The sequence below is a fragment of the Diplodia corticola genome (genome assembly GCF_001883845.1).
Source record: "Diplodia corticola strain CBS 112549 chromosome Unknown scaffold21, whole genome shotgun sequence".
In the NCBI taxonomy this organism is placed as follows: domain Eukaryota; kingdom Fungi; phylum Ascomycota; class Dothideomycetes; order Botryosphaeriales; family Botryosphaeriaceae; genus Diplodia; species Diplodia corticola.
In genome coordinates, this window is record NW_017971500.1 from 149,245 (window position 1) to 175,875 (window position 26,631).

The window sequence follows — 26,631 nt, forward strand, 5'->3', positions numbered from 1 at the left end:
TGCGTGAGTGCTGCGTGAGGGCTGCGTGAGGGCTGCCTGCCCCATGCCCCCATGCCGCCCTGCGTGCCTGCCTGCCAGCTCCAGGTAACAATCCATCATTGCTGCCACCCGCGGGGCTGTCCTTCCCGCGCCGCCCACGTCGGCACCTGAGTCAAAGGAGCAGGACGTTTGCCACGCGGCAGCCAGGCAACACGGCAGGCAGCAAGCAGATGTGGGGAAGGCGCATTGACTCACGGCGACCCGCTATGTAGGTGTCCGTCTTAGTTTGCCGCAGTCTCTGCAGTGTGTCTGCCGCCTTCCCCTCCACCGGCGTTGCAGCTTCCTCAGCCTATAAAGCTGGCAAGAGCTGCCCCGAGCTGTCTTTTCCTCGCCATCCTGTCCTCATCTCCAGCCTGAAGTCCCAGGTCAGCCCCAGCTACCTACCTCAACCCCCATCCACCGTTTAACATGAATGATCCCAGCAGTCTAGAGCGCCGCCGAGCACACTTCAGCCCTCGCGCTAGGGGCATGGTCAGAGGAAGAGGCTTAGTCAGAGGCAGAGGTAGAGGCAGAGGCATCCCCGGCTTCCCTCCACCCCCCAGCTCTGCCCCATTTGGCAGCCATTCTAATCGGTCCCTCTCAACAGCCACCAAATCCAACACCATGTCTGGAGGTGCCGTCACGTCCACCTTGCGCCATGTCACCGACCGCAAGTTGGCCAAGCTGGCCGAGAACCGGCGTGCCTTCGAGGCCCAGAAGACAGCCATGTTGAGCGCCTCCAGCAAGGCCGACAACGCTGCCGAAAAGGTTCGGATCCTGATCGCCGCCTTCAAGGACAACAAAATCGCCTTCAACGAAGGCCAGTCGTCTGTGAAGAATATCGAGCGCTTCCTTGACCAGGTCCGTCACGACCCTTCCGTGTCGCTCACTCTGCTGGCCGAATGGAAGGGCTGGCTGGAACAGAGCCTCGACGTCCACACTGACAAGTACAACTATGCCGATCTCTTTGGCAGACTGGTCACCGAGTGGATCGAAAACCCGAGCGACGCCATGTCCCAGCTCAACTCTCATTCCTCTGCAACCAAGGAGGACTTGCCTGAAGCCGCCTCCGCTTCTTCGGGCGATGCCTCCGACTCGTTCGACGTCGTTGGCCGTGAGGAGATGCATGAGCAGCGCCAGACGCTCGAGCAATTCATATTCAATGAGCCCAAAGTCGACACTGCCGCTCTCAAGAAGTACCTCGACGACCTTTTCGTCGCCACAAAGAAGTCGAAACGCATGGACAAGACTCCACTGGAACGCTTGCGCGACGACATCGGCAAGTGGAAAGGCGATATCAGTGTTGGCGAGGATACCATCCGTTGGGCCATCAAAGGCATCTTGAAGGGCGATCTCTTCACTGGTCAAAAGCGCGAGGTTCTTGTTGACTTGAAGTCACGCCCAGAGGTTATCAAAGAAATGGTTGACGTACTCCGCATGGACCTCGACTCGCTGAAGAACTGGGAATGGCCCGGCCCTGTTCCGGTTCTCCTCCGCCGCCAGCTGAATGGCAAGTATCGCGCCTACATGGACGAAGAAATTCACACCGCCATCCTGATACAAGTCATCGGCGCCCACATCGCTGTCATGCTCAAGGATGCCTTCAGAAACCACTACTACTCGGGTGCCTGGGTTCAAGCTCCCTACCGCGCCATGAAGAGGGCCGACAGGCAGCGCCGCCACTACTTCCTGGGCAAGGACAACATTCAAAGCTCCGACTCGGTGCGTGACATCCGCTTCTCCGAGTTCCGGGACGACTTCTTCATGACACAGCTTCCATCAAAAGTGAATGAAGGCGGTCGCGAGTACATGGCGGAGGATGATGATGTAGATTCCGAGTATGGAGATACCAAGTCTCCAGTGGAGATCAAACAACAATTGCTACGCCTGGCTTCCACGGAAATGCTCATCAACACCAAGTTGTATGACGAATTCACAATCCTGGCTAGCGACTTCAAGTGGTTCGGCCCGTCACTTCCTCATGCCACAATCTTCACCGTGCTCGAGTACTTTGGTCTCAAGAACAACTGGCTTGATTTCATCAAGAAGTTCCTTGCGGCTCCGCTCGTATTTACCCAAGATGGCCCCAACGCCGAGGCCAAAATCCGGAAGAACGGCATTCCGATGGGTCATGTGTTGGCAGATGCTCTCGGAGAGGCTGTTCTGTTCTGTCTTGACTTCGCTGTTCACCGCACGACCGGTGGTGCTGTCCTGTACCGCTTCCATGACGACATTTGGTTTTGGGGCCAGGAAAGCACTTGCGTCAAGGCGTGGCAGGCTTTGCAGGAGTTTTCTTCGGTGACGGGTCTGGAGCTGAACGCAGAGAAGACGGCGGCGGTCAAGATTGTGAGCCCTGACAAGCAATCTTTGGCCCCGCTTCATCAATCGCTGCCAACGGGAACAGTTCGATGGGGCTTCTTGAAACTGGACCCCAATGAACGCCGCTGGATCATCGACCAGGAGCAGGTGGCCGTACACGTGCAGGAGCTCAGCCGTCAGCTCAAGTCATGCAACAGCGTCTTCGGGTGGATCCAAGCCTGGAACGGCTACGTTGGGCGTTTCTTCTCCACGAATTTCGGTCAGCCAGCGCACTGTCTGGGCCGGGAGCACGTGAACATGTGCATTAAGGCATTTGAACATATACAGCGCTCTCTCTTCGCTGAGTCGGGCGCTGGCAATGTTGTTGAGTACCTCCGCACCACCATCACGAAGCGATTTGGGAATTCCGAGGCCATCACCGGTGGCCGTCCGATTCCGGACGCATTCTTCCATTTCCCGGTCGAGCTGGGTGGTCTCGGCTTGCTGGACCCATTCGTCCAGCTGTATGCGATGCGTTCTCAAAGGATGCGCAAGAACACGATCGACGAACTCAATCTCGCCCTCGAGCGGGAGCGGGGCGGCTATGAGGACGCCAAGGAACTCTTTGAAGCTGGCGACGTTCCGGTCGACCCGAGCACGCCCAAGAACCTCGAAGGCGAGCCATTCATGAGCCTGGACGAGTACATGCGCTTCGTCGAACAGACGGCGTCTGAGCTCAGTGTGGCCTACCGGCGCTACCTGGAACCCATCGAAGAGATACACGTTGACGAGTCGGCCAAGGTGTCCAACGCCATGGAGCATTTGCCGGCCGATCGGTACAGCACCCAAGGCATGGGCCACAGATGGAGCTCGTTGAGCCCCTACTGGAAGTGGATCATCGCCCTCTACGCCGGTGAGACGGACAAGCGATTTGGAGGCCTGGCCATTTGCGACAAGGGCCTCTTGCCGCTTGGACTGATCAGCATCCTGCGGAGCGAGAGGGTGAGATGGCAGGGCTGAGGCGGTCGACAGGTTGGATGGATGAATGAGTCACGGCGCGTATGGTTATGGCGTTCATGTTTTTTTTTGGGATTCGGAAACAAAGGAAAAAAAAGATACCACTCCGCTTATGGGATATTGGAAAGGGGAGATTGGCCTGTTGGGCAATGAACAGGGGAGGGAAGAGGAAAACAGGACTAAGAGATGTATCATAGCACAACGCTCTACTGTAACTGTACAGTTTGTATAGCTCAGACAGCACCACGATACTCACTCACTCTATGATACAGAAGCAAATAGGAAAACCTCTCTGCTTAAGTATTAATTGCGTCGCCAACGTGGGATGTTTGGTTCAATTGAAGCTTGGACTTGGACGATGATTGTTCTTCCCTCATCATCCTCCTTGCCAAGGGTCGCGAGCTCTCGCCACTTGCAGCCCTGTTCTGCTAGTTAGTCAACAAGGCGCGAAGCGACGCAACAGTAATTATGAGACTATGACCGAACGATGAACAAGCCAAAAAAGAGGAACCCCCTGCCTTCCTTCTATCCATCCATCCCCCATCCAGTCACGGCACCGGGCACACACCCCCTTTGCCATCCGGGGAAACGCATGGTCTTCTTTTGAGTTCATCTCCACGCTACAAAAAAGGAGAATAATAATGCACACCCTACACCCATAATCAACCATCATAGTGTTAATTCAGCCGCCTCGTCCCACCCGGCAATGGCCCGCCCGCTCGGCCGGTCTATGCATATGTCTTATAAATTAGACAAGCGCTTGGTTGGTGCTGATCAACGTCGGGGTCGGCATTACATACCAACCTTCAGGGCCCACACGTCGCGATCTTTGATGACTACTACTACTTCAAGGAACGAGTGATGAGCAGATCGAAGGAACGAAGGGACCAAGGGCGAGTAGTGGGGCGGCGCGAAGGAACACCAACCTCCCGCCTTTTTCTCTCGCGTCCATCGCCCCAATAATCCACCAACCCCACTGCAGACACGGAGATCGCTCTGGGCCGGACCTGGCCAAGTGTGCGCCGACCCGCGCGCAGCCGCCATCCCGCCTTCGTATTCGCGCACATTAGGAAGAAAAAAGCTTGTCTTCACTACCCATCCTCCTTACTTCGCCTCTTCACTTTCCATTCTCGCCTCCGCAACCTGCAGTCCTGACCCTACCCGGACCCATCTGCCGTCGTGCAACACCACCATCCCGAACACAGCGTCAGCACCAGTCTCGGTACAGCCATGCAGCCAACCGGCGGTCCCCGCAGCAAGCGCCCGGGCCTAGCTGCATGCTGTGTTGTTTGCGCCACTTCAAACTCAAATTCAGGATGACAAGAAGAATCCTTGGTGATGCGAGGCTATTTGCATTGACTGTGCTACATTGACTTCTATTTTGTGAATGCATACATCGAAGGGTGAATTACATAAGGGTAGGGCAAGATGCATCAACAAATGCAGGTGGTGAGTCGTGCAATGCTGAAGCATGAGAGAAGACATTACTGAAATGAGCGAAAAGGACGAGCAAAAGAGCGAATCTTGGTCAGCAAAATATACTGATGAATCGTTACACATGGCCCACCAGTCCTAACAAAAAAGAGCGAATCAGAAGAGAGCTGCCATGACAGCGAAGAAAATGGGCGCGAGAGAGGCGCCAGCCAAGTGCTTGGTGCCAAGTCCCTGGAACACAGACAGTGTTGCTGTCGGAGTAAGGACGATGCTGCTGACGTTTCCGTTTCCGGTTGTGACAGGTGCCGCAGTGGTGCTTCCAGCAGTGACCAAAGTGTTGGAGGCGGTTGTGACGCTGGTGGCGTTTGGCGTCGATGGAACATAGGGCGGAACCATCGGGGTCAACCATACCGATGAGGTCAGAGTGTCGATGGAGGCTGGGAGCGTCGCCGAGCTATCACCAGTGTACGTCGGGGCAACCAGGGTGCCGGAAGTCAATGTGTCCATCGAGATGACGGTGACCGGCGTATACGAGGCCACTGGGGTTGACACTGACCCGGTAGCCGCCGGGAGCTCGGAGGAAGTAGCCGGGATGCCAGAAGAAGCAGCCGGGATGACAGAAGAAGCAGCCGGGATGCCAGAAGAAGCAACCGGGATGCCAGAAGAAGCAGCCGGGATGTCAGAAGAACTGACCGGAAGGTCGGAGGAAGCAGCCGGAAGGCCAGAGGAAGCAGCCGGAAGGCCAGAGGAAACAACCGGAAGGCCAGATGAAACAACCGGAAGGCCAGAGGAAACAACCGTAATGTTGGAAGAGGCGACCGGAAGGCCAGAGGTAGCCGTGGGCGAACCAGGAGTGACGTCCGAGTAAGGGCTGGGTGTTGACGGGAAGAAGCCCGAAGGAAAAGCAGTCGTGTCGAAAGACAAGGTGCTTGAGATCGCAGGCAACGATGGTTCAACACCCGACGGGTACGTGATCGGCACCGGGAACCTGGACGATAGAGGATAACTTGGCTTCGAAGAGTAACCTGACAACGGAAGTCCTGAGGTGGCGCCAGAAGATACTGGAGTCATTGACGAAGGGGAGGCAACACCAGAAGATACTGGAGTCAGTGACGAAGGGGAGGCAACACCAGAAGATACTGGGATGAGCAAAGAAGAGGATGCAGCACCAGAAGATACCGGGATCAGCAAGGAAGAGGAGGAGGGGCCCGAGGGAGAAGCAACCGACATTGTCGAGGTGGATGTGGTGGTCACGAACGTCGTTGGTCCTCCCAGTGTGATGGTGTTCGAGTGAGTATAGACGATGGTCGAAGGCCACACAAACGACGAAAGGTAGCCGGAAGGCCAGACCAGCGAAAAGGACGAGAAGCCAGTGCCAAAGGTTGTCGACGAGGTGGTGCCTGCAATCGGCGAGGTGGGCGAAGGAGGTAACATGGAGTACGTTGTGGAGGAGGAGGTGACCCATGGAAGCAATGTGGTACTGGGGGTTGGGAGAACCGGAACTGAGGGGATGGAGATTGGCGAGGTTGTGGGGTACCATGGGGTGGTGACGTTGCTGGTGTACGAGGACGTCAAGGTGATGGGGCACACCGTGGTCGAGATGGGAACGAAAGAGGTGAAGACAGAGGCAGACAACGTCGGGCAGTCGGTGACGGAGCTGGGGCAGCTCGTGACGGTAACCTCGTAGGTTGCGAAGACGGTGGAGGTGGTAACGGCCGGAATGACATCGACGAAGACAATGCTGGTGGTGTACTCAGATTCATCTACAGCTTTTCGTCAGCAATGGACTCGGTGGGGAAGATGTGAATGGCTTCTGAAAGAGGCAACTCACACTGAGGGTCGGAAAGGGGCTGGTCCGGCAGGACGTCTGTGTCTCAGTGAGCACTCAAGCGAAGGCAGCTGGAGGCGCGAGCTCTGAGCCTTACAATCTCCATGCTTCGCAGCTAGAGTTGCAGACACGAGAGCGGCCAGAGCCATGAAAAGCTTGAGCAGCAGCATGTTGAGCATTGTCGAAGGAGCGGACTGGGCAACGAGAGCAGGAGGCCGAAGAGGCAGAAAGCGATGGACGAGTTGAGGACAAAGGCAAGAAAGCGAACTGGAGAGAGAGACACGGAACGACAGGCTGAAGTTGGTGGAGAGGAGAGGAAGAGGAGAAGACGGGAAGTTTGGCTGAAGTACCTACGCTAGGCCGTTGAGGATGAGGAAGCCGCGAGGCAGAAGTCGCTGGCCCGCGCCACTGGCGATGCCGCAACCCCAGTGCAGCAGTCACGACTGAACCGGCGGGCAGCGGCGAGCACAGCAGGCAAGACGACTCCGCTCGAAGATCAATGGCAAAGGAAACTGCGAGAGAGCCTGCTCATCGGCGGCTTGCGCCAAGGAAAGACCTGACAGAACGGACACCGGACGTCGCGCAAAACGGCGAAGAAGCGCTCGGCGCGCATCGTGGGAGCGCAGCAGTGTGCGTACGCAGACAGCACCGCTGCAAAAGGACCGCTCCCTTGGAAGGCATCTTGAATGGCACCCGACTGCAGAGCCATGACGTCGCCGTCACTATCCCGCACTTGCAAATGCAGCTCAGCTAGGTGTTGGAAAGCGCGATGGACGCCCCCTCACGTGCGAAGGCGGTCCTGCATGCCGCACAGCGCCCTTTGGTGATAGACGCGCGCCGATGGAGGCTGGGCTGATGGTCAGGCGCAGCGAGGGCGAGGGCGATGGCCCGCACAGGGCGCAGGTCGTCGGGGCAGGCGGGGGCACCGGCGAGTGGAGCATTCAGCAAACACAGAGACTGCAGCGGCGAAATGATGGCCGGCTGCAAGACAGAGCTGGGTGGCCATCTGCAGCGCGGCACAGGACGTTTCAGCTGCGGGCGTTGCACAACTTGGCCAGGCTGCGGGCGCCCAGGGCCTGCGCGCATCGGCCCATGCCTTGATCGCCTGCACGGCCGCACACCCGCCCTGCTCCCATCATCGGCCCGTGCGCCTGGCGCTCGCTTAGCGCCCGCGCTGCCATCATAAAAGCCATCCTACCCTCCTCCAACTCCCTTCCTCTCCCTCCTCCACCGAACACCTTCGCAAGGCATCGCTAAGCTAAGGTAAGCCCGAATCACCCTCCCGCTCTGGTGCGCGCGCGGCTGCTTCAATTGCGGCCCCGCTTCGAGTTCCGCTTGATCTTCGTCGCGGCGCCCGGCGCCACAGCTCCACGCGCACCACCTCACCCGCTCCGGCTCCCTGTGCTCACTGTTTTTCCTCCAGACATCGATCCAAAGCATTCGCTTTCCAGTCCCAAGCTCCATTTGCTTTGCGTCGCACATCTTACTCCAACCACTCCGACAACAACCAAGATGCTCGGTCTCAAGGTCCTCCTCTCCTTCGGTCTGGTCGCCGTGGCTTCGGCCGGTAAGTTTGCTTGCCTCACCTTACTCTCATGGCCGCATGAGACTAACAAGATCTTCAGGCAACATGCATGGCCTGAACGACCTCATCCGCCGCGAGGAATGCCCGGCCGCCGCTACGGTCTACGTCACTGTCTGCGGTACTTCTACCGGCGGTGCTTCCACTGCTACTGTCCCCGCCACCGCTTCGGCTACCTCTGCCCCGGCTGGCGAGACGACGCCTGCTAGCAGTGCTCCGGTCTCATCGGTCCCTGGTGGCCCTGAGACTCCGGCTTCTGGCCCGACCTCGACCGCTCCTGTTGGCACCGCTACTGGTTCTTCGGCTGTTTCGGGCACTGAGACCCCGGCTCCCTCTTCGGGTACGGCTTCTGGCAGCGCCCCGGCCTCGTCCTCGGTTGGCGGCTCTGGTGGATCCAGCTCTGCTGCTGCCTCGGAGACTGCCAGCGGCAGCGCGAGCGGCAGCGCTAGCTCTGCTGCGGCAGGCACCTCGGCTGCCGCGTCTTCGACTGCCGCCCCGTCCAGCGGTGCTGCAGCAGTCAAGCTTGACAACGCCATGGCCGCCCTCTTCGCCGCCGGCGTCTTCGTCGCCCTTGCCTAAGCGGCGCGCTATGCAGTCAATTGCGATTGATGGGGGTTCTTTTCCTTTTCTTCTTCGGTAACGAGCGACATGGGTTTATGGGAGTACGACTGGCGGGTTAACTTATCACGACTGGGAAAAATATGGTGGGATGGTAATGATGGATGATCTTGAGTATCCAGACAGGGGTCTGTAATTCACATGGGCATTGCGTGGAGGTCACAGTTGGTGGGATGTGTTTGTGGGTAGTTTTGCACAGGCATTGAACAATCTGAGCCGGCGTTGACCTCACCACCTCTCAGTTGACTTTGACGGGGCGACAGGCGGAGCGACAGGCGGAGCGACAGGCGGAGCACCTTCCACGAATCTTGACGTGCATCCCTGGGCGCATGGGTTACGGATTGACTAGCGCCCGGTGTCCCGCGCAGACGAGTCAGGGTGCGGCCGGGGTGTTAGTGCCCGTCGGGGCCCACAACCGGTGGCAGCGCCGGCGCACGGGCTGGGGAGCGATAAGGAACAGGCAAGCCTGGGCCAGTGAGGGCCGCCAGCCGCCCAGCCACCCAGCCACCGCCGTCACCACCGTCACCACCGTCACCGCGAGTGCCAGCAAACATGGCCGCCAGCCACCGCTAGCCATCTGCCTTTCCTCGACCGCGACGCAACCGCAGCAATCAAGCCTTTCATTCCGCCGCTGCCAGGAGCCAGTCCGCACGTCCAGACAGGGATGCGTGCTTCAGTCTTAGCTCGGTGCGGCAGCTGGACGGAGGTTTTGGCGGGCGGAACCTGGGATCGCGCCCTGGAGCAAGGCACGCGACGCATCGGATTGGCTCAAACGGCGTGTTTCTGTCTCGCTCCAGAGAATGATTTTCCATCTCGCATCCGGAAGTCGCACGCAGCAAAGGATCATCATGACAGGCAGCGATGCGCACGGCGAAAAGCAGCTTGAGGAGGGCACAGGGGGAGAGGGGAAAAGGAAGACGCGCGCGTCGCGTCACGACACGGCGTCGACGCGGCTCCCCTCTCTCGATCTCTCGCTCTGCTCTCTCGCTCTCTCTTTTCTCCCATGATCAACGGCTGCCTGTGTTTCCCGCCACCGGCGTGTAATCTTCATCCCTTCGTTCCACACCTTCCGCCCTTCCCTTACGGCTCGTACGTGGCGTGTGCTCCCGTCCACATGGGGGACTACGTGGGTATGTAAGTCATGGCGGTGCATGAGTGGGTGACGGGTGCTCTATGCCAGGCTGCGATACCAGCCACCGCACACCGGCGACTGGACCGAGGGAGTGGCCAATTGCAGCGTTGACTCGCGGGCTCCAGCGAAGGGGGTCGAGGACACACCGAGGGGAGAGCATGACGCTTCGGTCGTGCGACAGACAGCGCTGCTGGGAGTGTAGCACGACGACAGGAGTGGTTACCGCCGTTGTGGCGGCAATCTACCTCTTCGTTCATCAAGACGCCATGGCCATCGTCCGGCAAAGACTCCTGCTCGGCCCGCGGCGCCTTTTCCCTGGGTTGCCATGTGCAACAAGTCATTAACATATGAGCATGGGTGCGGTAGAAAGCAGTCGCTGGCCGGCTGCACCATCCGGACGCGGAATGGCGGCCATGCAACGCAAATGAGGAGCTGATGCGGGAAACCACATGAACCCACGCGTTTCGCTCCCGATCGCTCTTTGCCTGCCTCCACGGGCCGGTCGCCGGGACAGTAACGAAATGGTAAAAACAATGGTGGGCCGCTGCTGTTGTGCCACTGATGTTTCCACTTCCTTTTTTTCTTTTTTTCTCGCTGTGCCGTGCTGCTGCTCGTCGCTGCTGTCGCTGCTGTCGTCGCTGCGCTGTCAACGGCGCTGCATTCGTTCATCGACGCCGTTCCCCACATCTTCAGCGACCCTGGCCTCGACCCCGGCTTTGCTACGCCGCTCGTTCCCCACTGCAGACTTGCGACAACAACAGAATCGTCGAACCACTCGCCTCCTCTTTCCTTCCGGAGCCAAGCTCCTCTGTCCCGCCATGGCTGTACTTGACAAACTACCCCAAAGGCGTTCAAGCGTTCCACCTTGTCACAACCGACATCCTGGCCACATCCCGGTCCAGCGCCAGTGAAACGCCGTGGCTTGGTGATAGGCGCCCACGCCAAAGGATAAGAAGACACAAAAAGGAAAAAAGAAAAAGAAAAACGCCCCAAACAGCCCACAACCACAAAAAACTTGGTTCCCAGCAGCCGCTGCCTTGCTGGCTTATCAACCCGCACAAACCCAGGACAGACCAAGAATCCCCAACCGCGCTTGCCTCGAACCGTCGAGTTCCTCCGGCTATGCATGTCTTAGTAGGCGAAGGACGGAGACGCGGCCTGCATACGAAGCTTTTTGTCTTCTAAAGGATGCCGTCTTTCACTCGACCCACGCGTCGTCATGGATGTGATAAGGGAAAATGGCCCCCGTACCTGCATGATTGATTGATTGATCGATTGATTTCCATCGCCTACTCTTTCCCTCCACAACGCCAACCTATTGGCCCGTTCTTGCCGTCTGCCGTCTGCCGTCCCGCCCCACCTATTTTACTCTCGGTCCCGACCTGTCTTGCTAGCCGGCCGACTGCCCGACGGACCAGGATCCGTCCTGCTTTAACATAAAGACTGCCAGCAGGTGCTGAGGCCTTGTGTACTTAGAGGGGAAAGCCCAGCCCAACGCAAAAAACCAAGAAAAAAAAACCAAGATGTTGGGTTCACACACAGATCGACTGTTGGCATTCTTGGCCTTTAGCTTATCGCTTTCTCTTCACTTTTGCTTGCCTTGTTCTTACATCAGTCAAGTTGCCCAGCCACTTGCATTCCATTCTTGTATGCCAAACAGCCGTTTGGGTTCAATCTTCAACCAGCTGCGTTCTGCCCCTAGCGTGCTCAGACTGCTACTACTCATGGGCCGGACCTGAGCACAAGTAAAGTTTAGCTTCCGCAATTGATCCGAACAGGGACCCTGGCTGAGCTGATGAAGAAGGCCGCACTGCCCTGACTAGCTCTCATCAGTTCTTCTGGTCGGCGCTAAAATGTAGCGGGAACGTGGTTTGTTGACATGAGCTAAAGAAAATCACTAGAGTTGTCAACCGTCACCGCTGCTGGTGGGAAACTACTAAGCCAGCCCCACTTGGCTTGGCATCAGCTGGTGTGAGCGCAAGAGATAGAGGAGATCAACCTTCTGCTGTAGGCTCTCGCCATCCAGCCGCTTGACTTACCATGATTCTTCGTGCGGTCCGATGAGAGGGTCTTGCTCGCGTTCGGAATTTAGACTATAGGTTATTCGTGTCAAGTCTATATCTTTCGGTCTATGCCCTCTTCCTATCTCCCCAATAGCAATTGTGTTCTTCAACTTTCACGTCAGTTATGTATAGGTACATTCATCTTATAGAAGATTTATAGACATCATGATCGAATCACCTCGAACACGGTCTGCTACTTTCTTTTTTTTGTCTTTTTCCTTTGAGATTCTATACCCCTCAAAACTTCACACACGAAGGTCGTATTGCACCACCTCACCACCTCGCCACACCATCATACAGCAACCGGAACAACAGCAGAACAAACCCGACGCAGGAGGCTTCAACGAACACCGACATGCTTTCACAACCACAAACTTCTAATCATCCCCTCCCGCCACTATCCTGTTCTTACGTGACCCCATCAAACCGAACCAAGAACCGAAATGCTTACTCTGCCACCTCGGCACAAATTGGACACCCGCCGCTGATGGCATTGCGAATCAGGTGAGCGTGCGCGACCTTGGCGCCGACGCTGTGGCTTGACGTCTCCGCATCCTCGGCAAACTGTGCCTGCAGCATCGACGCCGCAGACGCGCTGGAGCTCGCACCCGCCGAATCGAGGAGACAGGAAAGGTGGTAGACGTGACCGCAGGCGAATCCAATGAGCGTCTCCCTCTCTGTTCCCTGTCAGTAACCATCCAACAAAAAAAGAAAAAGAGCAAACAGATGTTGATGATGGGGGGTGGACACACCGTCTTGAGTAAAGGGCTTCCTGCAGCCCACGCAATGCCCGGGCTTGATTGGCTCGGCGGCCGCGTCGACGCGCTTGGTGACGACCGCGTCGTCGTTCTTCTCCGCGACGTCCTGCGCCTCCGCCAGCGGCTCGACGAAAATGTCGACGTGGTCCGGCTCCTTGTCCAACACCTCGAACTTGACGCCCTTCTTCCTGCCTGCTCGCAGCGTCTCCATCGCCGACGCAACCTCGCTCCGCAGCACCTTGGCGACGCCGTCGCTGATGCTGAACTGGATCTCGTACTCCCTGACCATACGCCGAATGCCATCCCTGAGCCCTTCGATCTCGAGGCCCTCGGGGATGCGGCGGACCAGTGTGATGGGGTCGATGGCGGTGCCGACTTCCTCGAGGAGTCCCCGGATGAAGTGCGGCTTGTCCATGCTGTAGTCGAGCAGGTCGTCCCAGAGATCTGGATCGTCCTGCTCTTTGGCGAAGGAGATTGCGTAGGATACATCACCCATCTTATCAATGATGAGGAAGAGGGCTTTCTTCACTTCACCAGTCTTGGAGAGGATGTAGCTGCATGGTCGTCAGTTTTTGATGCTTGAGCATGTGGATGCAAGAACGAAATGAAAAGACTTACACAAGCTCGGGGATGTACTGGCGGGAGTCGCATACGGCGCAGGCCTTTTCGTAGTCGTAGCTTTGCGAGGACTTCACGAACTCCATCAGAAGATCTCGGTCATACTCAGCAAAGAGCTCCACGGCGAGATCGCCAAAATCCTCGACCATTGTCCTTCCTTCGTCGACTATGCGGGCATGAGTCGCGCGCAACTCGCTTTCGCTCCCCTTGCCGGTCCACAGAGCGCGCACGTAGAAGAACAGGAAAGGCTTGAACGAGCCGCCCTTTTCCTGGAGCTGTTCGACCACAGTGTGGGGATTTACCAAGCCCTGGTAGGCGTCTTCGACGAGAAGCTGTACGGCTTCCGAAGACGCGTCTTCCAGCTCTTCCAATGATGCCATTTTCATTTGCTCCCTAGAGATTCGGACCATGATGAAGCCCGGGATATCATCGGCAACTTCAGCCATGAGACGATACTCGCGGATGAGAGACATGGCGGCGTCAGCATTCTGCACGCGAATGTAGCATTGCAGAGCTTGTTTGGGACGGCCGTCGGCAATGTATAGCTTCGCAAGAGCTTCCATAAGAATGCGCCAGTCTCTGCCTCGCTCGCCTCCTTCGACCGTGTCTTCAGTGACGTCGCCGGAATCCAGCTTGCTTTCCAGTGCGTTGATGACGCTGCCCACGTTGAACAGTTCCGGATCCCACATGTCCAAAAGCTCCTTCAATCGGACGCGGTCGCGGATGATGTAGTTGCCGAGCACGACCTCGTAAACTAGAGAAGGCAACGGTGGATGCATCTGCTTTGTAGGGATATATGGGGTGATTGCGTCGAATTGACCCGCTTCAGCAAACGTCCAAACCCAATGCTCCCATCGTGATGAAGTCCCAAGCACTTTACCCGCAACTTTGCCAGCCGTTGTCCAGTCTTTCGCGGAAACAAGCTGCTGCATCCAGAAATCACCGATGCGACGCTTTTCCTTTTCCGCGGCCGAGTTGTGCTGCTTCTCAGCAGAGATGGTGGTCTGCGAAGTATCGTCTGCAAAGAACTCCGCCATGCTCGGTTTCCGTCGAAGTGATGAGACTGGCGTGCCGACGGTTGGGGACATGGGCTCGTCACCCTGCTGAGGCGATAGCACGATCTCAGGATTGGTGTTGACGAGTTCCCATGCGTCTTTGTAGTTCTGATGTTCCAGAAGCCACGAAAGATGGTCTCCGAGGTCACGCTTTACGCCAATGACGCAGTCGTAGGGGCTGTGGATGAACATCTTCAAGCCAGCAGAGACTGCCAAAGGATGTCCCCCCTTCAGCAAGGCTTGTCTCGCCATGGGTGCTTGCCCAGTCATGCTGCGCTGCAGATTGCCCTTGCCATTGTCACCGCCGCTGCTCCCCAAGCTGGCTATAGAAGCGCCTGAGCTAAAGATTCGTTGAGCCGTGACGCCGGCACCCCAGATTCCTTCACTAATTGTCTCAAGAGCCCCTCGCTGCGCCACTGGACTCCCTGGTAGCAGGGGTGGAACATAGAGGGTACTGAGATGGTAGTCGGCTGCTGAGAGGGTCTCGAATCGGCTGACGGTCAGAGTGTCCACATCAACCTCTTCCGATGTGTCAGCGTCTATTAATCGGATCTCAGGCTGGATTCCATTGGATCGGTGGTGTATTCCTCGTTTGGTCGCGTCCGTGGTTGTAGCGTTGATAGGGTTATCGTCATCATCGCGGGTGCGATATGCAAGAACAAGAAGTATGGAAGGGGTATAAAGCGATAAACCAGAAATAATACAGTCGTCGAATCGAAGCCTGTCCGATCAGTCAACACACGCTCCCTGTCCCAATGCGTAGTTCCTTACTTATGAACAATGTCTGCGCGTCCTGCAGACCTTTCTCCAATATTTTTCCCTGTGCCGGCTCCGCCTGGATCAACTTGTATAACCCAAGCAGTATCGCCCCAGCCGACCAATAGCTTCTCTTTCTTTGGCTTTAGACGCTTCGTGCCGTTTTTGCTCGGCGAGCTTTGAACATCTGCGATATCCGTCCCAGATCGGTCGATGCCATTTTTGATGGGGCCATCGTCGTTCGTTTCGAGATTCTTCTCATCAATCCACTCTATTCTGGCTTTCCACACAGAGGCCATATCATCCCACTGACCGTGGGAGGGTCGATCCACATGGGCGATCCGCCTCCAGGCAAACTCCGAGTCGACGCTTTCCAACTTCAGATTGGAACGCATTATCTTGATACCCTGCTCATTTGCCCACGCCACGTATGCGCCAGAGAGGGACCATTTAATTGCACTGATGCTGCCTTCGCCCGAGTGGAGGATGGTATCCTTCCCAGTATTCGCACCGAGTCCGATAGAGCCCAGCCATCCAGAAGCCGCAGCGGCAGCACTGTTAGTGTTCGCCTCAGAACTGACACCAGGCCGTCCTCCCTGTGTCAAGATCAGGTTTCCAGCCAATCCTCCCGAAAGATAAGTTCTGTCGCTCTTGTACTCCGGAGACAGTGCGACGGAATTGATGGGTCTGCGAAAATTCCTGAGGGTGACATCTTTCTGGTCCACAAGGGATGACACACAGACGTGGCCATCAATTGAAGAGGTTGCGACATAAATCGAATTGGAAGGCGTGGCCGGGAGCGGTGCCTGTCTTGGAGTTCTCGACGGCGGGCTTGACACAGTAGACGCGGCAGTGCTGCGCCGTTCCGGTGGAGGGACGGGTTCCGTAGCGGTTCTGGTCACAGGATCCCCCCTCAAGTCTGGTAGAGGAGGGGGAAACGGCGAGATTGACACTGAAGTGACCGAGGCCGAGTGGGCGTGGTAGAAGCGCAGCGATTGGAAAGAGGGCATGGAGAGCACGTTCTGTTGAGGGTCAGCTGCAAGGCCGGCTTGCTGTTGGTAGCATATACTTACAATGTTTCCATTGTGGGTGCCTATGATCTGTAGAGGCTTAGCAGGACTCAAGGTGGGCGGCGCAGCTGGTGCGCACTTGGTTGGTTCATACCATCTTGTCCCCTCCGACAATGAAGCTGCTAGTGGCGTCGCCATTGCGGTAGACGGAGCCCAAGGTGCTGGTGAGGCGATCGTACTTTAGCTTGGGCTCGTCGTCATCGTCGTCTTCGCCGTCGTCGTCCTCATCTTCATCGCGGTCCGACTCAACCTCAACATCGGCGGCAGTGGTGGGCTCGGCGGTGGTGGGTGGCTCGTGATGAGGGGTGACGAGCTCATCGTCGTGGAGTCCATTTGGTTGCGCAGCCATGCTGGGGCATGGTCCGCGGTGAAAGGAGGTAGCGCGGGATGGATGAGCTGTCGGGCGCGCGAGTGGTGGTGTTGGCGTCCCGGCTCATGACGCTGCCGGCCATCGGCCGCTGATCCCGGCTGCCAAGTCCCAAGCTCTGCCCGCCGGCCACCAATTACTTCTTCGCCCGTCCGCAGAGCTCCAACCCTTCCCGCAAAGTCCACCAGCACTCGGAGCTCGTCTCTCCTTGGAACCCTGATGCACCAAGCCCACCGGATCCGGCGATGAATGCTCTTCGCTTCAATGCCTTCTCGTCACGCGCGGCTCGCGCACTAGTCGCCAGGCCCACGCCTTCTCCGCCGCCATGTTGCCGCCCGCCGCTTTCCCGTCCCGCGCCGTCAGTTAGCCTTCTCGATGCTCGCTCTCTGTCCACCTCTGCCTCGCGACTGCACAGTCAAACGAAGGATGAGGCCCCGGAAAGCAGCCCCCTTGTCGAGGAGGCGAAAAGGGAAACCATGAAACATGCCAGGACCTCGGCGAATACTTCTCCGACCCTGCGAAAAGTCGCTGTCGAAGCTCAGCGGAAGAGAATGAGGGCGAAATCCGAACTTCCCAATACCGATGATGCGAAGGCTCGTCTCTTGAAGCACTTGTGTTTTGCTGGTGCTGACTCGGGCCTAGAAAATCACTGCCTACTGCGCCACAGACAGATACAATATTCATGAAGTTGCTCGCCTTCTTCGCCTCGAGGGCTTTGAGACAGATCCTTACAACACCGGCTTATACCCACAAGTTGTTCACATCCAAGTCAACAATGCCCTCGAGAGCAAGGAAACCGGTGATGTCTTCATATTCCCGTCAGGCACCGTGGTCGCTTGGAATGTTCCCGAGAAGGTGTCTGTTCGGCTGGTCTACAACACGCTGGTTGGCGCCGCCGAAGGCCCTCACCTGAGGAACGTTGAAACAGAAGACCTGGCATATGTTGAGGACCCGAACAGGGGCGGAAGCGATGTCTTTGGAGACACCATCATCCTGGGGACTGGGAATCCCGAGTTTGATCCTTCCCGACAAACCGGCCAACCAGACGGACAAGACATGTCCAACTACGAAGTGGACACTGTACTGGCCAAGATTGCATTTTCTTCTGGGCTGGCACGCTCGACTAAGCTCGCCGTTCTCGAAGGACTCCTGGACGGATATTTCAACTCTACTCGCTCCATTCCTACTGTCCTCTCCAAAGGCGCACGCTTACGCTTCAGCCGAAAGTTCATTCTCATGAAGACGGGCGAGCTTCTCAACATCCGGGCTCAACTCAACCTGTATTCCGAGCTTACCGATGCTTTGCCGGATATTTTCTGGGATAGCAGATACGAGCTTGGCCTTGAGGACTATTACACCAAAGTTGGCCGCGCTCTGGATGTTTCCGTGCGCATCAAGGCACTGAACGACAAACTAACCTACGCGCAAGAGATTGCTCAGGTCCTCAGTGATCGCCTAGAAGAGAAGCATGGCCATTTCTTGGAGTGGATCATCATCTATTTGATTTTCTTCGAGATTTTGTTGGAGATCAACCGACTGTTCAAGGAATGGGAAGAGGCCTCGGACCCAGAAAGTACCTCCAACCTGTTGAAGCTGTTCCTGGAGGAAGAGCTTGCCAAAGACAAAAGAAGCGAAGCTCAAGCATCTTGAGACTGGACTTTTATCTCTTGTCTCACGGTCTGAAAAACCCCGACGATCTGTACATACTAAACGTATTCTAGTGTACCAACTGGCGTTCAGCGCGGCCGTACTCAATTTTGATACCCCCCTCAGTTCATAAACGAAATGCTGTCGAGCACATCCAAGAATTTATCAAGTTCTCAATGATCCGTTCCAAAATTGCACATGCAAGGTGGATCCTACCTGGGAAAGAAGAAGAACACGACCCCGGGCCCTATGCCCTTTCAGATTGCCCACCTCATTCAGCTTGCACCTTCATCAAAGCCTTGAACTCCTTCACATACATTTCCCGCTTCTCCTCCCCGGCCCTCCATCCATCCCCCCAATCATCCACCCCCGCCAACAAGACGTTCAACACGCCCTCGAACCCGTCCTCCCTCTCCCCCGCCATGGCCTCCAACCACCGCCACCCGTGCCGACAAACCCTCCTCGCCTCCCACTTGCCATCCAGCGACGAATACCGCCGCTTGGGCACCCGCAACGCCGCCAGCCCCGTCACGCCCTCGGCCAGCAGCTCGAACACGGTGCGGTCGAAGGCGCGGCACGCGCTGCGCGCGTGCTGCCACCGCATCAGCCGCACGTCGCGCACCAGCGCCCGCGTCCCGCGCGACAGCCGCGCCACGAACGCCTGCAGCGCCATCGAGTCGCCGAACTGCAGCCGCGTCCGCCCCCCGTACAGCACCCGCGCCGCCTCCGAGTGCACCTGCCGGCTCACGCCCAGCAGGCCCAGCGCCAGCGGCGCGGGCGCGTACGTGCGTCGCCGCACGAGGGTGGGGCGATCGCCGTTGTCGTTGTTGGCGGCGTTGTTGTTGGCGTTGTTGAGGGCCGGCCAGCTGGCGACGGTGTTGGTGGTGGAGGAGGTGGTGGTGGTGGCGCCGTCGTCGCCGGTTCTTAGGAGGCTCTGCGAGAAGTGACCCATGCGCCTCGTGGATTTGCGGAAGCCGACGGTGACTTCTTGCAGGCGGATGATGTTGCTGAAGGCGGTGGTCGTCGTCGTCGTGGACTGCTCGGGGTCGGCGTTGGGGTCGTGGTTGACAGGCGAGATGGTGGTGGTGACGATGGTCGGGCAGCCGAGTGCGTAGTCGTAGATGAGGTCGCGGAGCTCGCGGGGGAGGGAGAGGAAGGGGAAGATTTTGTGCTTGGGCAGCGGCCGGGATGGCTTGGGTCGTTGCGCCTGCGGCAAAGGGATATAAGATTAATCTCACGGGTGTGGACGAGAATGATGTGAGGCAGATTTGGTGTACCTTTCGTGCCGTGACGCCTTCTCCGTCCTCGTCCGTCTCGTAGAATGCGCTGTCGTCGGAATTCTCTGGGTCCGCGTAGGAGACTGGCGTGCGACGCGGCCGTTTGGAATACTCCCGTTCTTGGAATTCCGCTTTGCGCTTTGGTGTCGGGACTTCCGCTTTGCGCCTTGGTGTCGGGACTCCCTTTGCGCGGGGCATTTTCAAGGTTACGTCAAGTCCAGAGTGTACGATGGTTGATACAAAAGACAGCAAGTAGCTCAATGTTCCTCGAGAAGACGGCGGTTGCTAAGGATTTGACGCGTGTTGAGTCTGCAGACGCGTCTCTCCGTCGCGGAATCAGGTGGTCTTAAGTACTACTGAATCGGGGGTGAGAGATGGTGGGGCAGCTGTTAGGGTAGGCGGCAGCCAGGCAGCCTCGCCAAAAGCGGTAAGGCGTGAGGCATCCATGATCCTGAATCCTCCATATCTGTTGCTGGCGATTGCGCCATGATCACCCTATGGCATGGTGAGAGCATATGCGGTGTATCCAGTGGCATCACATGGGAAATCTGGATGGGAAATGCATAAAGGAACTGATCGGCACGTCGGTAAGCATCCCCGTTTGCTTGTATTTAGCCTAAGCGTTATATGAACAAACACTCTGCCGCAGATACTGGGTATAGACAGTCTACTTACCATCCAAACGCCTACGCTATGCTACATTGAATTACTGGCTTTACTTTTATATCTTATGTCTAGCCTTCGCTATCTTTTCCCCTTCTTCTTTCCACCGCCACCGGCTCCCTTCGTCTGAGTGACAGGAGCGGCATGCCCATGGTCCTTGATATGTTGGAACAGCCTTGTCTTGGACGCGAATCCAGTTTGACATACGGCACACTTGTGCTTCAGCTCTTCCTCGTCTGCAACGGCCTGTTTTGCTGCTTTCTTTGCTCGTTTTTGTGCCGCCTTTCCCTTCTTTGGTGCGGCCGCTGCAACCGGTTTTTCGTCGTCTGATTCCAGGCCAAGCTTCAACTTCGGGTCTTCATCTCCCTCGTCTGAATCGGCATCCCCTGCCAGCCTAGACTCTAGTTTCGACCGTGGAACATAGTCATCGTCCTCTTCGTCTTCCTCAGATCCGGATGGGTTTGGTTTATTGTTGTTCGCAGACGGTTTCTCTTCCTCGGATGCGTCTTCACCTCCTAGATCAACGTTCCGCATTGCTTGAGTCGTTTCCTCTGCTTCTGCTTCGTCTTCTTTTTCTTCAATGGTTTCTTCTTCAACAGCATCGGGTGTCTCCACACCGCTGCTGGGCACCTCGTCGTCCAAATTGAGGTTTTTGTTTTCCTTCCGCATCTTCTTCTGCAGTGCATATACCGCCTTCTGATGCTTCTTACTCTTCTCGTGCGCCTGCCACTGGTTTTCGCTCTTGAAAGTCTTGTTGCAAGCCACGCACTCGAAATGCTCCTCCACTATTTCCTCTTCCTCGCTCTCCTCGGATTCCTCGGGGTCCCGGGCCCTCGTCCACTCGGGCACCTCCTCGTGCATCAAGGCCTCGCGTTCGGCCCTGGCGCGCGCGGCCTGGGCGTCACGCATCTCCTTCAGAGCCTTCTGCCTCTCGGCCTCGGTCTGGGTATTGGGCGCCCAACGGGGGTCCCGCTTCCGCACGAAAGCGACCAGCTGGCGCACAGCGTCGTTGAACTCGCGCACGCCCTCGTCGCGCAGGCGGGCATTCTCCTTCTCCATGTAGCGCCTCGTGCGGCGGTCGGGGGCGTCCGAGTAGCGGTAGATGTCCTTCCAGGCGAACGACTTGCGGGTGGAGAAGCTCATCCACACGGCATAGAACTGGCGCACGACGTCCTCGTACGACGAGTCGCTGCGGCCAAAGGTGGGGTACTCGGGGGCGTCCAGGCCGTCCCAGATGGCGGCCACGGCCTCCTCCTTGGCCAGGGTGTCGAAGGTGTCGCGCAGGAAGCCGAAGAAGCCGGCGGGCTCGTCCGAGTACTCGACGCGGCTGTTGAAGCGGCGCAGCATGCGGGTGAGGTCGTCGGCGGTGGTGACTTTGACGTCGTGCTCGAAGTGGGCGTCAGCCGGGTCGGCGCCGCTGAGGATGGCCGACTCGTGCGAGTCGTACCAGGCGCGTTCTTGCGGGTCCGAAAGCACCTCGTACGCCGACTGCACCTCGGCGAACATCTCGGTTGCCCATTCTTCGTTGCCGTGGTTGCGGTCCGGGTGCAGCTCGAGTGCTTTGCGGCGGTAGGCTTTCTTGATCCTGCGTCGAGGGCGACGTTAGCGGAGAGGTGTGGCGGAGGGGGCGCGCAAAGGGCGCGGCGGGGTGCTGCTTTGCGTACTCGTCCTCGGTGGCCTGGCGCTCAACGCTCAGCAGCTCGTAGTAGCTCGTCTTCATGGCGGCATTTGCGGCTTGCTGCGACGCCCCGCCGCCGTTTGCGGAGCTCTGGCCGGACCCCATGGTCGAATGCTACGTTGTTTCAGGCTTGAGCGGGATGAAGCGCGTCGATATGCTGTTGGACCGTGGGAAAGGAAAAAAGGAAGCGCCGCCAGAAAAAGAAAAGAGACAGTACGTGGGGTTGCAACGGCGGGCTGAGCGGAGTGTGTGAAGTCATGCTCGGTAGGCGGCGGTGCCTGGATTAAGTCATCCGCGCCACCTACCCACGCCATGCCGTGTCACATTGAATCATAGCTTACTCGCACGCTCGAGATTCCAGCCGGAAAAATGCCAGAACATCTGGTCTTGTCCAAATGCAATGCTCTCAGGGCTAGAAACGAGCGTAATCTCGATGTTTGTGTGCAGTAGCAGAAATGGCCGACCGAGTCATGAAGCGCTTGCTCAGGCACACTGCATGAGTCGTTCGGATGCTTGCAGCTGCCCCAACCGCCCACTGCCATGTCGCCGACTGCACCGCGCCACACGCAGCCAATCTTGCAAGCCATGTGTCGAAGGTTTCAACTCATCATCACGCCCGACGATGCCTACCCGCCCATCAGACGCGCTCTGAGGAGCGCTACCGCTGTGGCCGTGGGCTAGCTTACCAGCGATGAAGTTCGGCCACGTTTTTCAGGCCCACCTCCAGCATGACGGCTTTCCCGCCCACTGGGTCGCCTCGGCCATCTCCTACCGCCAACTCAAAAAATGCATCAAGAGAGTGGAACGCGAGCTCGCCAGCCTGGGACTTGACGCAACAACGCTGGGCCAGCTGCTGGCGACGGCAGAGCGAGAGAGGGACAAAAGGCTTGCCGAGTACCTCCTGTCCAACCCGCAGTCTTCGCTCCGAGATGCAGGCCCTCCCGTCTCTTTCCAGCCCAAGCTGTTCATTGCCGTGGATGACGAGACTGGGGAACCGTTGGATGCCCACCTGTCCCCTCTGACCAGAGACTATCTCCAGCAGTTGGCCGTCTCCCAACAGCTCTCTCAGTCGAGCGTGTCGCGTGCCCATGTCTCGCCGCCAGCAGCGGAGCCGAACTCGGAAGCGTCTTCACGGGGAACCTCGTCGGATGGTACCAGCGATTCCGATGGACCGCGGTGGGACACTTGCCCTCACCGCATGGTGGAGCTTTCCCTGACCTCGGACCTCGAGTTTTTCAGTATCCTCCAGAGCGAGTTGTCCGGGTTGGCCGCTTTGCAGGCTCAAGAGCAAGAAAGGTTGAGTAAGGAGGTGATGGCGCTGGGACTGGTTGTGACGAAGGTGACGGAGCCAAATCGGAAATCAGCCTCAAAGACGGACATGGCCAAATGGCGCAAGATATTCGAGCTCTACCTGGAATCGAGCATCTTCTTTTCAACCGCCGAACTCGATCACGGCAAGCATGGCTCCGTGAAGGCGCAGGAACTTCTGCAGACGTTCTCCGATGAACTCCACCGGCAGCATGTCACGTCAACCTTCAAGAAGAAAGCGAGTAGCGTCGCTCTAGCCCAGTTCCTGCAATTGAACATGACAATCCTCCAAAACCTCAGGTTCCAGGAACTCAACGACCTTGCAATGCAGAAGATCCTCAAGAGTGAGCGCTATTGGAGATATCATTCTCGTCTCGCTTTCTGACAGGCTGCAGAGTTCGACAAGCGCACGGCGCTCGCCGTGAGATCCACGTTCCCGGCAGCCCTGCAGCAGAGCATGCCGCGAGACATTGCGAAAGCCATCTGCTACCAAGTCTCTACCGAGCTACTGCCAATAGTTCCTCAGCTGGACGACTATCTCTGCCCCGTCTGCTTCAGCATTTCGTACCGTCCGGTGCGCCTGCGCTGCCAGCACATCTTCTGTATCCGTTGCTTGGTCGTCCTGCAGAGGGCGAGGGAAAAGTACTGCCCGTTGTGCCGGGGAGAGGTGGTCATGGAGGCAGACAGCGGGAACCTGGACCCTGCTCTGGCCGCATTTCTGCTCGAATACTTCCCGGGCGAGGTGAAAGTCAAGCAAAAGGAAAACGTGAGGGCGGCAGGTGTGGACCAATACGGTGAGACGTACAACGACAAGTGTCTTGTCATGTAGAAGGTCAGCATCCTGCGCACTTGTTAATCTTAAGAGTAAGTCGACCTGCACTCGTAGAGACAACTCTCTGCTGACACCAAGCGGACTCATTCGGGCAGAAGTCGGAGCATGATACCCAAGCTATACAACCTTTCTTATGATCTTGTTACTTCGCTTTGAATTTGTTGGGTTTCTTCTATCTAGTGCCTGAGCTCTTGCAATGATATCGCATCTATATGACAAATTGTGGGGGGTATGCTCTCTCTATCTATCTTTCTATGTTATGAAAAAAAAACGCCCCGTCATCCTGTTTTCAAAAAAAAAAATCATCAGACATTTCCTTCACTTTCCCTTCATGACAAGCCTTGCCGCATATTCAGACAATCATCCACTCAATCCCCAGCCTCTTCAGCTTCTGCAACCATCCCTCCTTCGCCGCCGCCGCCGCCGCCACCCCATCAATTTCACACACAACGTCGTCCGTCTTCCAGATAACCTGCAGCGTCTCCAGCGCAGTAGGCAAATACCCCCACAGCATGATGCGCCACAACATGACCATCCGCTCGGCAACCCATGCCCTCCGCTCGGGGTCCTCGCTCTCGGCGCCGGCGACGAAGGTGGGCCACGCGGTGCCCTTGATGAGGTTGTCGCCGCCGTCCATCTGCGCGAGGTGGTGCAGGATGTCGGCGACGAGGACCTCGACCTGGCCGTCGTCGAGCAGGTCTGCCGCCGGCTGCACCGCGCGGTGGATGTACAGGCAGATGGCCGACTTGTGCGCCGACGCCACGTGCACGCGCGACGCGAAGTCGTCGGCGTGCTGGGACGAGATGCCTTGGACCTGCTGCGCCCAGACGTGCACGTCGACGGCGCGGGCGCGTTGGAGGAGGGACGCGGCTTCTGCGGCTAGGGAGAAGGAAGACGAAGAGGAGGCTTGATCGGTTGCGGAGCCGCGGTTCAGGTACGAGGCTGAGAGCATGATCTGCAGCAGCACCGACGGGCATGATAGGTAGCTGTTGGACTCTGCGCGTTCCAGCAGCGGGAGCACGTACTGGAAGCGCCGGTTCGCGTTCGCTCGAGAGCGGGAGGACGCCACCATGGAGCCGAGGATGTAGAAGCTAAGCTTGGAATCAGCTCGCCGCCGCCACCGCCTCCGGAGACACGAAAGAGAAGGTCGGGACTTACGTTAGGCAATCGGAAACGACGTAGTCGCGTAGCTTGCCCATCATCGGCGAGCTTTCGGAGCCGAAGCATTCGATCAGCCGCCTGGCGCCCTCGACGTGGACGATGCAATCGCCCTTGCCCGAGGTGATGAGCTCGAAGTTGGCGAAGAGGTGGATGGCGGCGAGGAGGACGTCCCGGTTGCCCGTGTCGACGTGCTGCAGTGCGTGGCGCAGGAGCCGCAGCGCCTTCTGTTTCGCGACCAGGGCGTCGTGGTAGAAGCGGGCGGCCTGGCCGCTGAGTTCGTGCAGCGGCTGCGAGTGGATGGCGCTGACCTGACCCGGGGCGATGCCCTTCAGCGACTGGGCGGCCACGGCGGCGCTCTGGGTCTCCATGGCGTAGCGGTTGGCCATGTGCACGGCCGAGTTGGCGATGGCCATGTGCAGCAGGACGGCGTGCTCTCTGGTCAGCGGGATGAGGTCGCGGAAGGGGTTCAGGTTGGGCATGTCGTATGTCACGAGAGACTTGCAGAACTCGTCGGCGACTAGAGACGCTGCGTCAGAACCGCTCCACTCGACGGAAGACCCGGAGACTCTGACATACAGTGAGAGAGATAGAGCCGGGACGAGTGGCCCAGGTCTTGGAAGATGGGATCTATTAGAGGGCGCTGAGGCGGTGCTGCTATCCACCACGACGACGCCGGCTCCATGCACGCATTGCTACTTCTCAACACCATTTCCTGGCCGGGCGGCATGCTGTCGTCGTGCCCTATAAGGCTTGCACCAGACACGGCATGCACGGCCTCTGCGGGCGGCGACTTGGGGGACTGGACTGGGATGGTCTTGCCCATCATCTTGCCGCGGCTGGCCACGCCCTGGTCCCACAGGAACAGCTTGCCGTAGCCGAGACATTCCTGGCCCGTCTTGGAGCATTTGCGGCATCCCGGAAGAGCGCGGTCACACTTGAGTCTGCGGCGGCGGCAGTTGTGGCAGGGCTTCGAGGGTGGCTCGTCCTGGCCGGACGACATCCGGTCCGTGCGAGCTGCTTGATAAGAAGAAAAGTAGGCTGCAGCTTCGGCGGCGCCGGGCAGAAGGAAAAAAGAAACAATTGGGGCCGGCAGCGTGGAATCCGGAGAACGCAGCAGCAGATCGCCTTGGCTTTGCAGGCTAGCCGCCAGACGTGTGATGAGAGTGGTTACACAGTATTATCCGGGCCGGCGTGCGGTGGGGTCCCTGGGCGGAGAGGGGAGGAGATTGTGATGGAAGGAGTTGGCGAATCCAACCCGCGAGGCCACTGCGCCTTGGCTGCCTGTTTGGGTTTAGCGCCCACCCGCTCCAGAGCAGTCCCCTCTGCAACACCGCTGCCTGTCGACGACCAAATCATGGCAGCCGAAATCCCGTCAAAAGCTCCGCCGCAGCCTTTGGCAAGCCGAGATCGACCCTGTCCAGTGAAATGTATTGCGGCTGCGTCGTTGAAGT

At 57.8% G+C, this 26,631-nt stretch overlaps 9 protein-coding genes across 9 annotated transcripts; 4 read left to right on the plus strand and 5 right to left on the minus strand.

Annotated features, from left to right (window-relative positions):
* Positions 1 to 642: 642 nt before the first annotated feature.
* Positions 643 to 3,336, plus strand: BKCO1_2100054 (reverse transcriptase; the record flags this gene model as incomplete). Its single annotated transcript, XM_020280096.1, has 1 exon — positions 643 to 3,336. One exon carries the CDS (start codon positions 643 to 645, stop codon positions 3,334 to 3,336), a length of 2,694 nt encoding a protein of 897 aa, XP_020130939.1.
* Positions 3,337 to 4,923: 1,587 nt separating this feature from the next.
* On the minus strand, positions 4,924 to 6,774 carry BKCO1_2100055 (extracellular serine-threonine rich protein; the record flags this gene model as incomplete). The annotated part of the gene is made up of 3 exons (XM_020272711.1): positions 4,924 to 6,530; positions 6,599 to 6,634; positions 6,693 to 6,774. 3 exons carry the CDS (start codon positions 6,772 to 6,774, stop codon positions 4,924 to 4,926), a joined length of 1,725 nt encoding a protein of 574 aa, XP_020130938.1.
* A 1,333-nt stretch (positions 6,775 to 8,107) lies between these two features.
* On the plus strand, positions 8,108 to 8,756 carry BKCO1_2100056 (uncharacterized protein; the record flags this gene model as incomplete). Its single annotated transcript, XM_020272712.1, has 2 exons — positions 8,108 to 8,162; positions 8,221 to 8,756. The coding sequence occupies 2 exons, from the start codon at positions 8,108 to 8,110 to the stop codon at positions 8,754 to 8,756; spliced, it is 591 nt and encodes a 196-aa protein (XP_020130941.1).
* Positions 8,757 to 12,437: 3,681 nt separating this feature from the next.
* On the minus strand, positions 12,438 to 16,596 carry BKCO1_2100057 (vacuolar assembly protein; the record flags this gene model as incomplete). Its single annotated transcript, XM_020272713.1, has 6 exons — positions 12,438 to 12,667; positions 12,743 to 13,302; positions 13,367 to 15,142; positions 15,193 to 16,199; positions 16,251 to 16,277; positions 16,342 to 16,596. The coding sequence occupies 6 exons, from the start codon at positions 16,594 to 16,596 to the stop codon at positions 12,438 to 12,440; spliced, it is 3,855 nt and encodes a 1,284-aa protein (XP_020130940.1).
* Positions 16,597 to 16,939: 343 nt separating this feature from the next.
* On the plus strand, positions 16,940 to 18,264 carry BKCO1_2100058 (uncharacterized protein; the record flags this gene model as incomplete). Its single annotated transcript, XM_020272714.1, has 2 exons — positions 16,940 to 16,972; positions 17,257 to 18,264. The coding sequence occupies 2 exons, from the start codon at positions 16,940 to 16,942 to the stop codon at positions 18,262 to 18,264; spliced, it is 1,041 nt and encodes a 346-aa protein (XP_020130933.1).
* A 268-nt stretch (positions 18,265 to 18,532) lies between these two features.
* BKCO1_2100059 (glucan synthase protein) lies at positions 18,533 to 19,736 on the minus strand (the record flags this gene model as incomplete). The annotated part of the gene is made up of 2 exons (XM_020272715.1): positions 18,533 to 19,468; positions 19,539 to 19,736. 2 exons carry the CDS (start codon positions 19,734 to 19,736, stop codon positions 18,533 to 18,535), a joined length of 1,134 nt encoding a protein of 377 aa, XP_020130932.1.
* Positions 19,737 to 20,282: 546 nt separating this feature from the next.
* Positions 20,283 to 21,984, minus strand: BKCO1_2100060 (uncharacterized protein; the record flags this gene model as incomplete). Its single annotated transcript, XM_020272717.1, has 2 exons — positions 20,283 to 21,786; positions 21,866 to 21,984. 2 exons carry the CDS (start codon positions 21,982 to 21,984, stop codon positions 20,283 to 20,285), a joined length of 1,623 nt encoding a protein of 540 aa, XP_020130999.1.
* Positions 21,985 to 22,570: 586 nt separating this feature from the next.
* On the plus strand, positions 22,571 to 24,016 carry BKCO1_2100061 (ring-14 protein; the record flags this gene model as incomplete). The annotated part of the gene is made up of 2 exons (XM_020272718.1): positions 22,571 to 23,531; positions 23,583 to 24,016. The coding sequence occupies 2 exons, from the start codon at positions 22,571 to 22,573 to the stop codon at positions 24,014 to 24,016; spliced, it is 1,395 nt and encodes a 464-aa protein (XP_020131000.1).
* A 355-nt stretch (positions 24,017 to 24,371) lies between these two features.
* Positions 24,372 to 26,180, minus strand: BKCO1_2100062 (acriflavine sensitivity control protein acr-2; the record flags this gene model as incomplete). The annotated part of the gene is made up of 3 exons (XM_020272719.1): positions 24,372 to 25,110; positions 25,178 to 25,697; positions 25,757 to 26,180. The coding sequence occupies 3 exons, from the start codon at positions 26,178 to 26,180 to the stop codon at positions 24,372 to 24,374; spliced, it is 1,683 nt and encodes a 560-aa protein (XP_020131001.1).
* Between the last annotated feature and the right edge of the window lie 451 nt (positions 26,181 to 26,631).